The sequence below is a fragment of the Pteropus vampyrus genome, unplaced genomic scaffold (genome assembly GCF_000151845.1).
Source record: "Pteropus vampyrus isolate Shadow unplaced genomic scaffold, Pvam_2.0 Scaffold269, whole genome shotgun sequence".
Classification (NCBI taxonomy): Eukaryota; Metazoa; Chordata; class Mammalia; order Chiroptera; family Pteropodidae; genus Pteropus; species Pteropus vampyrus.
The window spans coordinates 1,894,386-1,907,672 of record NW_011889050.1 but is presented as its reverse complement, the minus strand read 5'-3'; the positions used below and the strand labels follow the sequence as shown (position 1 = coordinate 1,907,672).

Below are 13,287 nucleotides of genomic sequence, written 5' to 3'. Positions count from 1 at the left end.
AATAGAGAAGAATATGGATTATTAGGAGTCCGAAGGTGAATGATAAAGGTTGAAATAAATTCGCAATGCAACAAATTTAATACCTGTTTAATATTTTAATATTACAGTTTTGATAGTGCTCTTCAGTCTGTGAAATCTCGTATGGGTGGAAATGATGAACTCTCAGCTACTTTCTTAGAGATGAAAGGACATTTTTACATGCATGCTGGCTCTCTGCTTTTGAAGATGGGTCAGCATAGTGATGTGCAATGGCGAGCTCTCTCTGAGCTGGCTGCGTTGTGCTATCTCATAGCATTTCAGGTAATCCTTTTCCAGTTTTGGGTGCAACTGACATTTCGCTGAGACAATTGTATTTCCCATGGAAGTGTGTCTTGTTATATAATGAAACTGAGAATGAATCCGTAGAATTAAAGTTAAAATTAAAGAGTTAATTTGATCGGTGAAAAATAATAATATTTATAATACTGGTGAGCTGGTGAAACAGCTACATTGATGCATTGCTGGCGGCAGTCTCCATTGCTGTGACTTATTTGAAGACCATTTTGAAGAGTTTGTTCTTTTTACTCTGCGATTTCTGGGAACTGGTAGTAAGGAAATAATCTCAAATATGGATAAAACTTGATTCAAAAAGATGTATAACTTGAACAAAATCCCTAAATAAGTAAATTTTGGGGTATGATTATGTAAACTATGGTAGAAGAATGTGTTTACCACAATCACTTTAACATGTTCATGGGAAAACATGTTAGATGACATGTTTGGCATCATGTTTAGAAAACTTAAGGGTTAAGAGTATACTGTGAAAATTCCTTTCTACCTCTGTTTCTTAGTCATTTACTTTTCTTCTCTGCAGGAACTAATGTTATTAGTTTGTTGTGAATTCTTCAAGACATTTTTATGCATATGCAAGCAAATACACACACATGCGCACTCCCACTCCCCTTTAAAAAATACAGATAGAAAACATTTTGTATATTTTGTTGATTTTGCTTTATTTCCATGAAATATATCTTGGTGATATTTCCATATCACCAAATGAGGATGCATTAGTAGATCATCCTCATTTGTTTTGATAGTTGCATAGTATTCCATTCTACAGATATATGATAGTTTTGGGTTTTTTTAAACTAGTGCCCTAAAACCAAGACATTAGATTATTTTTGCTTTGTTACTATGCTCCTTGAAATAATTCTGTAGCGACTAACCCGAGCCATTTCACATGTGAAAATAATGGGTAGAATAACTTCTCTGAAAGAAGAATTGAAGGATCAAAGTGTATTTATGTGTTTATCATTTTTAGAGCTGTTGCCAAATTTCCAGCCTCACAGAGGTTGTACCAAATTACATTCCCAATACCAGTTAAGAAGGTCATTAGAAATTTAACAGCAGTTACCCCAGCTATACTCATATGGTTGTTGGATATTTCCTGTAAGCGGTCATTGTCTATGACAACATTTTCAGTGATGGACATTCACTACTTTTCAAGATAGCCCATTGCATTTTTGGATAATTTAGTTCTTGGTGCTTCCTTATATGGAGTAAAAATGCTTTTTAAGCTGCTACCTGCTGATGTTTTTTCTTCTGGTGCTATTAAAAAAGTCTTCACCCTTTTACAAGGTAATTTTCTTAATATCTGAAGGCAGCTTATTGTGTTTTTTGCCTTCTTTCTGTTTCTTCATCATTTTTTTAGCTCTTCATAGGTCATGGCTTGGGGTGCTTTTACTCTCTTGGTTGTTAGAGTTTATCCCAGTGGTATCCCAAATTATCTATGTTCTTTGAAAATGTGCTGTTCAGTATGGCATTTCCAAGTATGGTTCCATTGCTGTGTGTAAAGTCGACCTGTCATCTCTTTCTGTTTATGCAGGGTAGAAAAGTTCTCTAATTACTCCATTTCCCCAAATGCCACACTAGTGTGCTTTTAGTAGAAAATAATTTCTCAGAAGCAGGCATCTGTTATAGATTATCTAAATTCCTTGGTTTTGAGTCTTTTGCGGTTGGTTTTCCAACTCAGTTTAACCGTCGGTTAACTGTTTATGCATTATCAAAATAGCATAATGCGATTGAAAGGAACATCTTACTGTTAGAAATGAGTATTACTAAATTAAGATTTTTGATTCTAAAATTAACAGGTTCCAAGACCAAAGATTAAATTAATAAAAGGAGAAGGTGGACAAAATCTGCTGGAATTGATGGCCTGTGATCGTCTGAGCCAATCAGGTAATAGTAATGTTTAATTGATTTTATTTTAAAAAGAAAAAAGGCAAATTTCTGTTAGAAGGTATCTTTTGATAATATCTTCTGTCTTCTGTTTGTCATAATCATTTGTTTCTCTTTGCCACATTGTATTTAAGGAAGAGATACACAAAGAAATACAAGAAATGGTATATTCTGAAAAAGGAACAAATATTTGATATTTGCTCCTGAATGGAGAAATTCCTTAACTTCTCCTTTATCTAGCTGCTAGAGCCTCCATCCTGAATATTTTAAAGCAGTTCCTGAACTAAATATAATTACTAATTTGACAACCATTTAACATCAGTTGCTTGTAAGGCACTGCTATGGGGGATACTAAGGTGAAGAACATACAGATTTCTCTCTCAAGGAACTGACAACATAGTAAAGAAGACAGAAGATTATACTAACATTCTGTAAGGCTCTTGGTATTTGTAGATTCAGTCTCAGTTTTGACTGTTTTGAGATAGATACTGAAGGTCTATTATGTGTTACCTGGTTTTGCCAAGGCAAAAATTATTTAAGTAGCCAGTGAGTCAAGCAGTGAGCTAAAGAAACATAACACTTTCTATAGGAAGCACTTTTTTCTTTCCTTGTACTCTAGCATGTAGACACAGATACTATTAGATCTGCAATTTATATTCATTTTTTGCATAAGTACTCTTTATTGTCCAGATGTGGGTTGTTGGGTTGGAGGGTTAGGTCTCAGATAATTATTTCCCCTTAGGGCATATAAATAAAACTGTTTAGAGATGTGAGTAAAAACAGTTTGTTTCTTTTAAATGATGGAAATAATTTGCTTTTCAGGGCACATGCTGCTAAACTTAAGTCGTGACAAGCAAGATTTTTTAAAAGAAGTGGTGGAATCCTTTGCCAACAAAAGTGGGCAGTCTGCATTATATGATGCTCTGTTTTCTAGTCAGTCACCTAAGGATAGCTCTTTCCTTGGTAGTGATGATATCGGAAACATTGATGTACAAGCACCAGAGCCTGATGATTTGGCTAGATATGATGTTGGTAAGTTTTATCTTTCAAAGGAAACATTTTACATTTTAACCCTTTTATATTAGGAGAATTAAGCAGAAAGGGAAATAAATTGCCCATAATCTCATTACCCAGAAATAATAACTTAATATTATCCTGTATTCCTTTCAGTTTTTTTTTTTTTGTTTTTTTTTTGAGGAGGGGTCGTTGCAGGGGTGGTAGCATATGTAATTCTTCTAAATAGTTGTTTATACTGTACATATGATTCCTCTTGTTTCAGATTCTCTCCCATCATATCTGTCTCTGTAAATATGACTTTTACTGGCAATATAATGTTTCATGAATTAGCCATAATTTGCTTGCCACTTTTTGTTGTTGGACATTCATGTTGTTTCCAGTTTTTTCACTGTTAATAATAATACTGTGAAGAAAACTTTAAAATCTCTCCATTTCAAATTTTTAAATAGATTCCTAAAAATAGAATTACTGGGTCAAAGTCTCTTGCAAATTGTCATATTGTCAAAAAAGGCTATACCTCTTTATGCTTCTAGAAGCTCGTAACTTTTCCAGTACTGAATATCTTCTAGAAGAAAAGATCTTTTTATTACCCTAATTGATTAACGTAATGGTATCCCATTCTTTTAATGACTCTTCACTGAAAGAAAAATCCATTATTTCAAGATTTCTTATTGGGTGGCTCTTCTTTATCTGCCCCTGTCAGATTTTGTTTATGGAATTCTAGTGAGTCTCTTTTTTTTTTTCCCAGTCAGACTTGAAAATAACTTTATCCATCATAACTTTTTATTAAAATTCCTAGACATAAAGTATGAATACCTTTAATAAGAACATGAGATTTTGCTTATAGAATTTCCCCCAGCTCTGATTAGAAAATCAGTTATAAAATTAAAATACATTTAATGTGAGTCAGTTGTTGGCAAAACTGATGGCACAAAAAAAGTTTTCACAACCTCAAGCCATTTTTTTGCATTTTATTTCAGGTGCTATTCGAGCACATAATGGTAGCCTTCAGCATCTTACCTGGCTTGGCTTACAGTGGAATTCATTGCCTACCTTACCTGCAATTCAAAAATGGCTAAAACAGCTATTTCATCATTTGCCCCAGGAAACCTCAAGACTTGAAACAAATGCACCTGAATCAATATGTATTTTAGATCTTGAAGTAAGCAAAGATTTTAACAAATTAAAAATTTTGAGTTTCGTTTAATTTTTTCTAACTTAAACTGATTTTCTTTAAAACAGGTATTTCTACTTGGAGTAATATATACCAGCCACTTACAATTAAAGGAGAAATGTAGTTCTCACTACAACTTCTATCAGCCACTATGCTTGCCACTTCCTGTGTGTAAACAGCTTTGTACAGAGAGACAAAAGTCTTGGTGGGATGCAGTTTGTAATCTAATTCACAGAAAAGCAATGTAAGTAGTAAAAGAAAAGTTTATTCCTTTACTTTCTATATGGGTTTTTCATTTAAAAACATATAATTTAAAAACTTATTCCCTAGGTATTTAATTTTTATGACATTTAATTCTCATGATGATTAACAAACATGTAAGTGCTGAAATACATGTGTATAAATCAGTTATATTAAATAAAACTTTTTTTTAGCCCTGGAACCTCAGCAAAACTGCGACTTCTAGTTCAGCATGACGTAAATACTCTAAGGGGCCAGGGAAAACATGGCCTTCAACCTGCTCTGCTTATACATTGGGCACAGTACCTTCAGGAAACGGTGAGTTTATGAAAGTGTAAGCATTTTTAAGAACATTTCCTTATTTTTTAAGGAATTATAAATTTTTCATTGAAAATCATTTAGTTCTAAAAATAGTAGCAGCTTATTCGTATTATGCTAGATGAAATGTATTTTTTTAACCTTGTCAAGTAGTAGTTAATATAGTTAATATATATGCTCTTAGAACAGTGCCTGGCACACTACATGTTCCATGAGTATTAGCTGTTCTTACTTAATAATTAAGTTGAGGTAATTATTGTCTAGGTTGGAAACTTTTAAACATGTGAGGTCTGTTTTGTGCCAGATTAAGTATAGATGTTTAGCACTTTGAGCAGACTGACACTTACAGAGAGACAGATTTCAGCTATCAAAAAATGGGCAACTTTTTAAAAACAGATTAGGCTGCCTATTAGGTTAGTGTCATTGACAGTGTTTAAAAGTTGGGTCTAGAATTTTCACTGGTATTAAGGTGGTTATTACAGTATTTAGAAAGTTGAGCATATCACTTGAGATTCTTTTTGGCTTTGATTTGAAATTTTAACCAGTTCAGACCACTTATTAATGAATTTTTAGATCTGTTCATATGTGTTCCTTAGATTGTATGCTTCTAACTTTCTATTTTAGGGCAGCGGTCTTAATTCTTTTTATGATCAACGGGAATACATAGGCAGAAGTGTTCATTACTGGAAGAAGGTTTTGCCATTGTTGAAGATAATCAAAAAGAAGAGCAGTATTCCTGAACCTACTGACCCTCTGTTTAAACATTTTCATAGTGCAGACATTCAGGTAATGGAGGATTCTTTTGTGAATTAATTGGGCATGTGGATTTCCAGTTTGTAAACAAAGAAAAGGAGGTAAAATTGCTTAAATTAATTGCCTGCGTGTTTTCTAAATCCACTAGCAGTCACAAAAAAGTACTGAGATGTTAATCTCATTAGATCATATGAAATTATTTGGGTTTGACAATCTGGGTAGAGGCAATTAAACTAAAAATTACGAAATGTATTCAGGCATCTGAAATTGGTGAATATGAAGAAGAAGCACACATAACATTCGCTATATTGGATGCAATTAATGGAAATATAGAAGACGCTCTGACTGCTTTTGAATCTATAAAAAACGTTGTTTCCTATTGGAACCTTGCACTGGTAAGTATTGAATTGACTTGAATTAAAACTTTTTTTTTTTAAAGACCTAATTGTTTCATAAAAGCATTCTTTGTGTAGATTTTTCACAGAAAAGCAGAAGGCATTGAAAATGATGCCCTTTCTCCTGAAGAACAAGAAGAATGCAAAAACTATCTGAGGAAAACCAGAGACTACTTACTAAAGATTATAGATGACAGTGATTCAGATCTTTCAGTAGTCAAGAAAGTAAGTTGCAGGTTGTTTTTATTATTGATAATTTGGGTAATAATTATTTTCGCCTTGGTTTTATATTTTGTTAATTTAAAAAAACTATATTTAACAAATTATAATTAATGTTCAGAAGAGGTATATGTGTAAATATTTAACATTGCTTTGTCTTAGATTTGGTGTTTCTTTTTAAAATCAAGAATCTAGATTTATACTGCGTGAAGATGCTTGTTGGGGAATTAGGAAAGGTTTCTAAGGTAGAGCATTTATTATTTGGCCATGTAATCAAAACAAATAGTCCTAAAGACTGGGTCTTAATGAATTTGGCGTTTAAATATTTTACTGAAATCGAAAGTAAATGGCTGATAACTTCAGAGCATTTCTTCTCTATCATCTGCTATGGACTGTTTTTCCAACTCAGCTGTTTGAAACTGTCATGATGGTATTAACTTCAATTATATTAAATTTTACAAGTATTTTTTTTTTTTATTAATTTCTGTTGCTGCTCTTAGATTAGGTTTTATGTTGTCTGCTGTATTCTAGCATCTATATTTCCCCATTCAAACTGAATTAATAGACATCAGTAACTTACTTTGTTTACATTGAAAAAATTTCCCAAGTTAGTATTCTTCTACAATTAGCCATTACGTGTAATAGAAAGAATAGAAACAGCATAGACTTTAGAGTCAGAAGACTGTAGGTTACATCGCAGTTTTATGTCTGTTATTAAAGTATAAAGCGCTTGCTATACAAAAGTGAGAAAAAGTAAATTAGTAAAATAAAATCTTTCCATTTACTTAAGAATTTTTACATTGGTATTTTTACAGCGAGGCCCTTGATTCCTGTTTTTTGTTTTTTAGTTACCTGTGCCCCTGGAGACTGTAAAAGAGATGTTTAATTCAGTCATGCAGGAACTCGATGACTATAGTGAAGGAGGTTTTTATAAAAATGGTTCTTTGCGAAATGCAGAGTCAGATATAAAACATTCTACGCCATCTCCCTATTCTCTATCACCGAGTAAAAGTTACAAGGTAAGTGGGAAAGAAATGAATTCCGTTGCGGAATATGTTTCTGTTCTAAGTGTTTTCAATACTGTTTTGTTGTTATTATTTTAGTATTCTTCCAAAACACCACCTCAATGGGCAGAAGACCAGAATTCTTTACTGAAAATGATCTGCCAACAAGTAGAGGCCATTAAGGTAAATCTCTTAATTTCTTTTAATTTTGCCTCCCTTATTTCGAGATTCCTTTCTTGACCACTCCCTCACTTCTTTCTAAAGCTCTTCAAAATGATTCATTGCTATACTTCTGTAGAATCATACTGTTTTACATATCTCCATATTGTCACCATATTTTTGAAATTACTTATGTCTATTCCTCTACCAGGTTGAATCCTTCATAGATTCAGACTCTTTTATCCAAAACACAGCATTGAACCTGGCATGAGAAGGTCTACAAGTGATTGAATTAGACTAGTGAAATGCATTAACCATACATTGATCTATGGGTTCATTCCTCAGACTGACTGGTGGTGTGTGTCAAATTTACAGCTAGGAATTGACAAATGATCTAAGCTTCAAAAAATCTCTTATCTTTTTAATACTTTCATAGGAATTTGACATAATTATGTAAGGAATAGTTATATTTACATAATCTTATTTTGACTGTGAAATTGCTCTTAACTATGAGGCTCAAAGGAGCGTAACTTTTTTGGAATTGGATGTGCAAGTAGGTTGTTTCATGCTTATTGAGCAAGAACTAAATCACTCATACTTCTAAAGTTACACCAATGAAATCAATGTGTGTGTGTGATTATTACAGTGCTATCAGCAATGTCTGAGAATTAAAGAATGCTATTTGGTGGGAAACTTGAATTTACATAAAGATTTTATATATTAATTTTGTGTAATTGTGGTCTGTTACAATATTTCATACAACCTTGACATACCATATAGCTTTCAGGCACCCAACATTTTATACTGGGGAAGGGTAGTGGAGCACTAGGCCATGTGCCTGAAAAGCTGGGTTCTAGTACTAACTCTGCCATTAATTGATAATCTTGGGCCAGTCACTTTCTTACCTTTCTGTCTGGCTTCTCATCTGTAAAGTGAGAATTGTCGAAACAAGTTCTAATTACATTTTCTAGTTGTTTGAATTTTTAAAATTATGATTATAGTATTAACTGCATGTTCATAACTATGGTCCAGATACTGGAAGTGACCAGTAAAGTTTTCCATTTGATTCTACCGGTTTCTTATTTATGAATGTACAGCATCTGTACTAGACACAGTAAATAGACGGATGAGTGAGAAAAAAATTATTTTGAAAATTCGAGAGATTGACTCCAATAGTTAGTTAATGGCTTTTGGAAAATTTGTATTTGAAAACACTTCAAGAAGAAGGTGGTAGACATGTTGGATCTGTCTCTGATACCAGTTATAGCTGGTCAGATAGCTGGGCCCATTTAGAGATGTTTGATAATGTTTTCAAAAGTGACCTGTTCAATACCACTGTAGTTTTTTTCAGAAAAGACATAGTTTCTTGATAAATGTATGTTTTGTAAGGGACATTTTGTAGATTCTATGTTTAGGGAGGGTGTACTCATTTAGTTGTCTTTAAAATGATAGATCTGATAGCTAGTCACATAGCTGTCATTAGAAGGCAATATGTCTGCCGTTTTGTCTAGGCAGCAGAGTGGTGTTATAAAAACATTTTTGGAGTAAAATCTGATTTGAATTCTAGCTGTGCTATTTGCTGCATCTTTTTTTTTAACTTATTTTAAGATGTAAGTTAGTATTACTTAATGTAACTGTGTCATGGATTAAGAACTTAAGTGCCTGGAATGTATTGTTACATCAAATGTGGATATGTTGACAATTAGTATTGGGAGGTAATTTGGAATGTTGAGTAGTTCAGATGGACTGAGTAAAACACTGTGGAAAGGAGATATATTGGAAGGATGTGTAAGATAATACTGAGGACCATGAATGTCAGAGAAAGGACTTTAATTTGTAATTGCTTGTTTTATTGAGCATGAAAGTGTCTTGGCTAGAGCTGAACTTTAGGAATTAATTTAGGAAAGTGTAGAATGGAAATGGAGATGAGGCCATTTAGGAAGTTACTCAGTTTAGGTTAGAGCTAACTCTAATCTACAATGAATGAATTAGATAATGGTGCTAAGGAATGAAAGAATGGGAGCAAATAAATTCTTAACAAATTAAGGATCATGTTCTTAAATCTGTACTTGATAATCAGATCTTATTGGAATATAGAATCTCTTAAAAGGTGTCATCAGGTATTTAAATTTAAAATATTTATTTATTCCAATCTAGCACTGTTACTGGCATGATATAATTGCTTAAAAAATTTTTTTTCTTGTTCCAACAGAAAGAAATGCAGGAATTGAAACTAAATAGCAGTAACTCAGGGTCCCCTCATCGTTGGCCTACAGAATGTTATGGACCAGATTCAGTGCCTGATGGATATCCGGGATCACAGACTTTTCATGGGGCTCCACTAACAGGTGAACTAGCAACTGGATAATTACAGATGGTAGTAAAATCACTGTATTTCTCCTTCCCTTGAATAGATAACTTATGAAATCACCTTGTCTGCATACATTTGTTTATATACATGTCTATATATGTCTGCTTTTATATTATTTAAGCATTTTTGGTTTTAGTGAGATTTTTAGAAATCAAAGCAAAACAAAAGGTTCATATGATCCTGTATATAAAGCCTTAAAAAACCCTTTAATGCACATATGAGAGGAGCTGAGACTGAGCTGGTACTACTTTTTATAATTGAAAAATGTTAAGTGATATCATTATGCATTAAGAGATACCTAATTAAAAACTTAAACTTCCTGGGAATTATTTTGATGATATATTCAGAGGTATGACATTCATAGGAAATCTTACTTGATTTGAAATACTTGGTCATACATAGAAGGGAGGAGTTTGAAGCTAGACCATACTAGATTTTGAAGTTGTGTTGTAACACTTACAACTTCTCTGAGCCAGTTTGTCTATTTGAAATGTGGAGAAAAGACTTGCATGGTATTTGTGGGCCTTTGTATAAGTGCGGGTGTGTATTAGGCATTTACCTACAGTGAATAAACACTTAATGAACCAAAGGATACTAATAGTGCCTCCTGTGGGTTGTCTGTGTGCAGAAGTGCTTTGTTTATGTAGTGTTACTTAATCACAGTAACCCAGAGTACTATTATTAATCTTAATTTATAGATGAGGAAATGGGTTATGAAAGTTAAGTAACTTATCCATTATTGTACAGTTAGTTATGGATAGAGTTATAGATAGAGTTATGGTTCAAACTCTGGTGGTTTAACTTTAAAGCCATTTGCCAGTATGATATATTGCCCCCAGATACCCAGAAATGATGACAGAAATAGGTTTCTTTTATATGAGACAGATTCCTGAAATGGTAGTAGCACATATTTTTTTCTAATTGGTCTTAACCTAGGAAAGATTTAGAATGTTATGGTCTAGTTTAGATTAGTGCATTTGTGCATGATAGTCCCTAGGGCCATTCTAACGGCTGCCCCACTGTCCTCTTGTGATGGTGTCTTCTAAAAGCAGGCAAAATAATAGAAAGTCTTTGTAAAGTCAAACTTACTAAATGTCCTAAGTCATAGATAAATATATGAGATGTTGAGTTCAGACATTGCTCACTTACAAACCCTGTGCACTATAAAGAGCTTTGTATAGGAAAGTAAGTAAACCGGCTAGCCTTTTCTAGGGCTTTTTGAGTGCTGTGTGGAATTGATCATTTGACACCTTTTTGTGTCACAATTTTTGCTTCTTTTTCTATATACAGTCATAAAAGGTCTTCTGGTTATTAAACATAAACATAACATTCAATCATCTCATTTTATTCTTGCAATCACCCTATGAAATACGTAGAAGCAGCACATCCTCATTTTACAATTGAAAAAATAGAGACTCCAAATGACTAATTGACAAGGTCACAAAGCAGCTTTGTGGTCTGAAAGGAGGTTCAAGTCTCCTGATTCCCATTTCTGTGTTCACAGATTTTGTTTTTCTTAATGGAAGTAAAAATATTCCTAGATGGTCCTTGTCTTTTTAAAATAAGATGATCGAAAAACAATAAGCTTATAGGAAATATTAAGATGCATTGAACAGTGTAGAAAACTGAAAGCTAACAGTATCACATAGAGCTCTATTAACACTTGAAGCATTTCCTTCTGGTCTTTTCTCTTTGTATACGTAAGGAATTTTTAGTGAGATTTTTATCATATTTTTATGTTGTATGTAGATGAATAAGCCTGTTTTTTAAAATACTACTTTAAGTTACAAGCATTTTCCTATAAATGTTTTTTGAAAATACTATTAATGAATACAAAATATCCCATTATGTGGAAATACTGCAAATTTTATTCCTTGATTTTTGTTATTTCCAGTTTTTGCTATTATAAATAAAGTGGACACATTCCTAGGATTATAGGATATTTAAAAAATTCTTTTGTGTTGGGAGATTGCTTTCTAGAAGTTATGGCAGTTTATATTCTTACAACCAGTATCTGATGGTGTCCATCTCTTTATACTCTTACGTAGTGTTAACTGTTATCAGTTTATAAAAACCTTTGCCAGTTTTTAAGAACAAAAATAGAATCAGTTTTTAAGTTTTTATGAACAGTTAACTTCATTTTTATAGTAGGTTTATAAGAACTCTTTAATTTTTTTCCTCCACTATTAAAAAATCACTAATCACTGATAAAATCACTAGTTAAATTTCACACTTTATGATTCTTGGCTCATGTCAGTCAGCTTGTTCTATGCTTGTATTCTCCCACAAATATTCCAAAATAATGATCTTCACCAGGCAGTTCCATTAGTTTTCTAAATTCAGACTTGTGCTGCTTCAGCATTTTCTTTCCTTTTTTTTTCCCCCAGGATGTCTAGACTATTTTAGGTCTATATCATTGCTTACCAGAATCAATTGTTTAGCATCTCTTGAGTCACAATTCCTGTGTCGTCTTTTGGGTGAAAGCATAAATAGTCTTTCAGTTGTTTTCTTTTCTGTTAAAACTTTCATAAAACAGATCAGGCAAATGACTATTTGTGGTTTGCCATCAACATAAGTGTCTTCTAGTTGTTGATTTCCTGGTGAAACTCACACAAAACAGATGAAGGAAATAATTTGGACATCAACATGAGTATCGGTCATGATGTGCCCTTTTTCCCTGCTCGCCCCCAGCCCCAAGGAACACATTTAATGTTACTTGTGAGATCCTTTTCCATGAATTTGTCTGGTGATTTTTGACCTGAATAATCTCAGCTCGAGTTTATAAAATGCATCTTTATCATTGTGCAGGTTTTCAAGGCTCACTTCAAAAACATGGCTCTGAGGCCATGAGATGCATTTTGGTTCCTGACTAATGTATTACCAATATTTCTTATGTTGAACATGACTGCTTTCACATCATACCAATTGTTCTTAGAAAATGGACCAACCACTTCTTGCTTTTTTGATGCTTGTTGTGAGGCGCTTGTTTTTGTTGACTACTGGTGCTACTTTCTCATTCCTCATGTGTCATATTTAGCAGTTTTTCCTAGTTTGTGATTTAGTGATCTTATGGTGTATTTTGATGTATAGAAATTTTAAAAGAATTTATGTAGTTAAATCTTTCTTTGATTTCTATTTTGTATTCATAGTTCTTGCCTAGATATTCTTAACTATAGTTAAGATTTTTTTTAATTGTTTTTTTTTCTTTTTTTTCTTTTTCTTTTTTTTTAGTTGCAACTACTGGCCCTTCAGTATATTATAGTCAGTCACCAGCATATAATTCCCAGTATCTTCTCAGACCAGCAGCAAATGTTACTCCCACAAAGGTAACATTTATAAATATCTCCTTTTTAATTGCTCAGGCTTCCATCAGAGAAATTTAAGTAGTTGTTCAGCATTAAAACTTGTCTGTCCCACAAG

General features: G+C 33.0%; 1 protein-coding gene across 3 annotated transcripts in view; it reads left to right on the top strand.

Annotated features, from left to right (window-relative positions):
- LOC105302318 (E3 SUMO-protein ligase RanBP2) overlaps positions 1–13,287 on the top strand; it is a 54,361-nt gene that overhangs the window by 17,489 nt on the left and 23,585 nt on the right. For all 3 annotated transcript variants that reach the window (XM_023520506.1, XM_011375297.2, XM_023520507.1), the window contains exons 7-19: positions 108–300; positions 2,130–2,217; positions 3,040–3,249; positions 4,215–4,396; positions 4,477–4,652; positions 4,843–4,966; positions 5,591–5,752; positions 5,977–6,114; positions 6,193–6,339; positions 7,182–7,352; positions 7,437–7,520; positions 9,709–9,844; positions 13,099–13,193. In XM_023520506.1, coding sequence (XP_023376274.1) covers positions 108–300; positions 2,130–2,217; positions 3,040–3,249; positions 4,215–4,396; positions 4,477–4,652; positions 4,843–4,966; positions 5,591–5,752; positions 5,977–6,114; positions 6,193–6,339; positions 7,182–7,352; positions 7,437–7,520; positions 9,709–9,844; positions 13,099–13,193 — 1,906 coding nt within the window. The remainder of the gene's footprint in view (positions 1–107; positions 301–2,129; positions 2,218–3,039; positions 3,250–4,214; positions 4,397–4,476; positions 4,653–4,842; positions 4,967–5,590; positions 5,753–5,976; positions 6,115–6,192; positions 6,340–7,181; positions 7,353–7,436; positions 7,521–9,708; positions 9,845–13,098; positions 13,194–13,287) is intronic.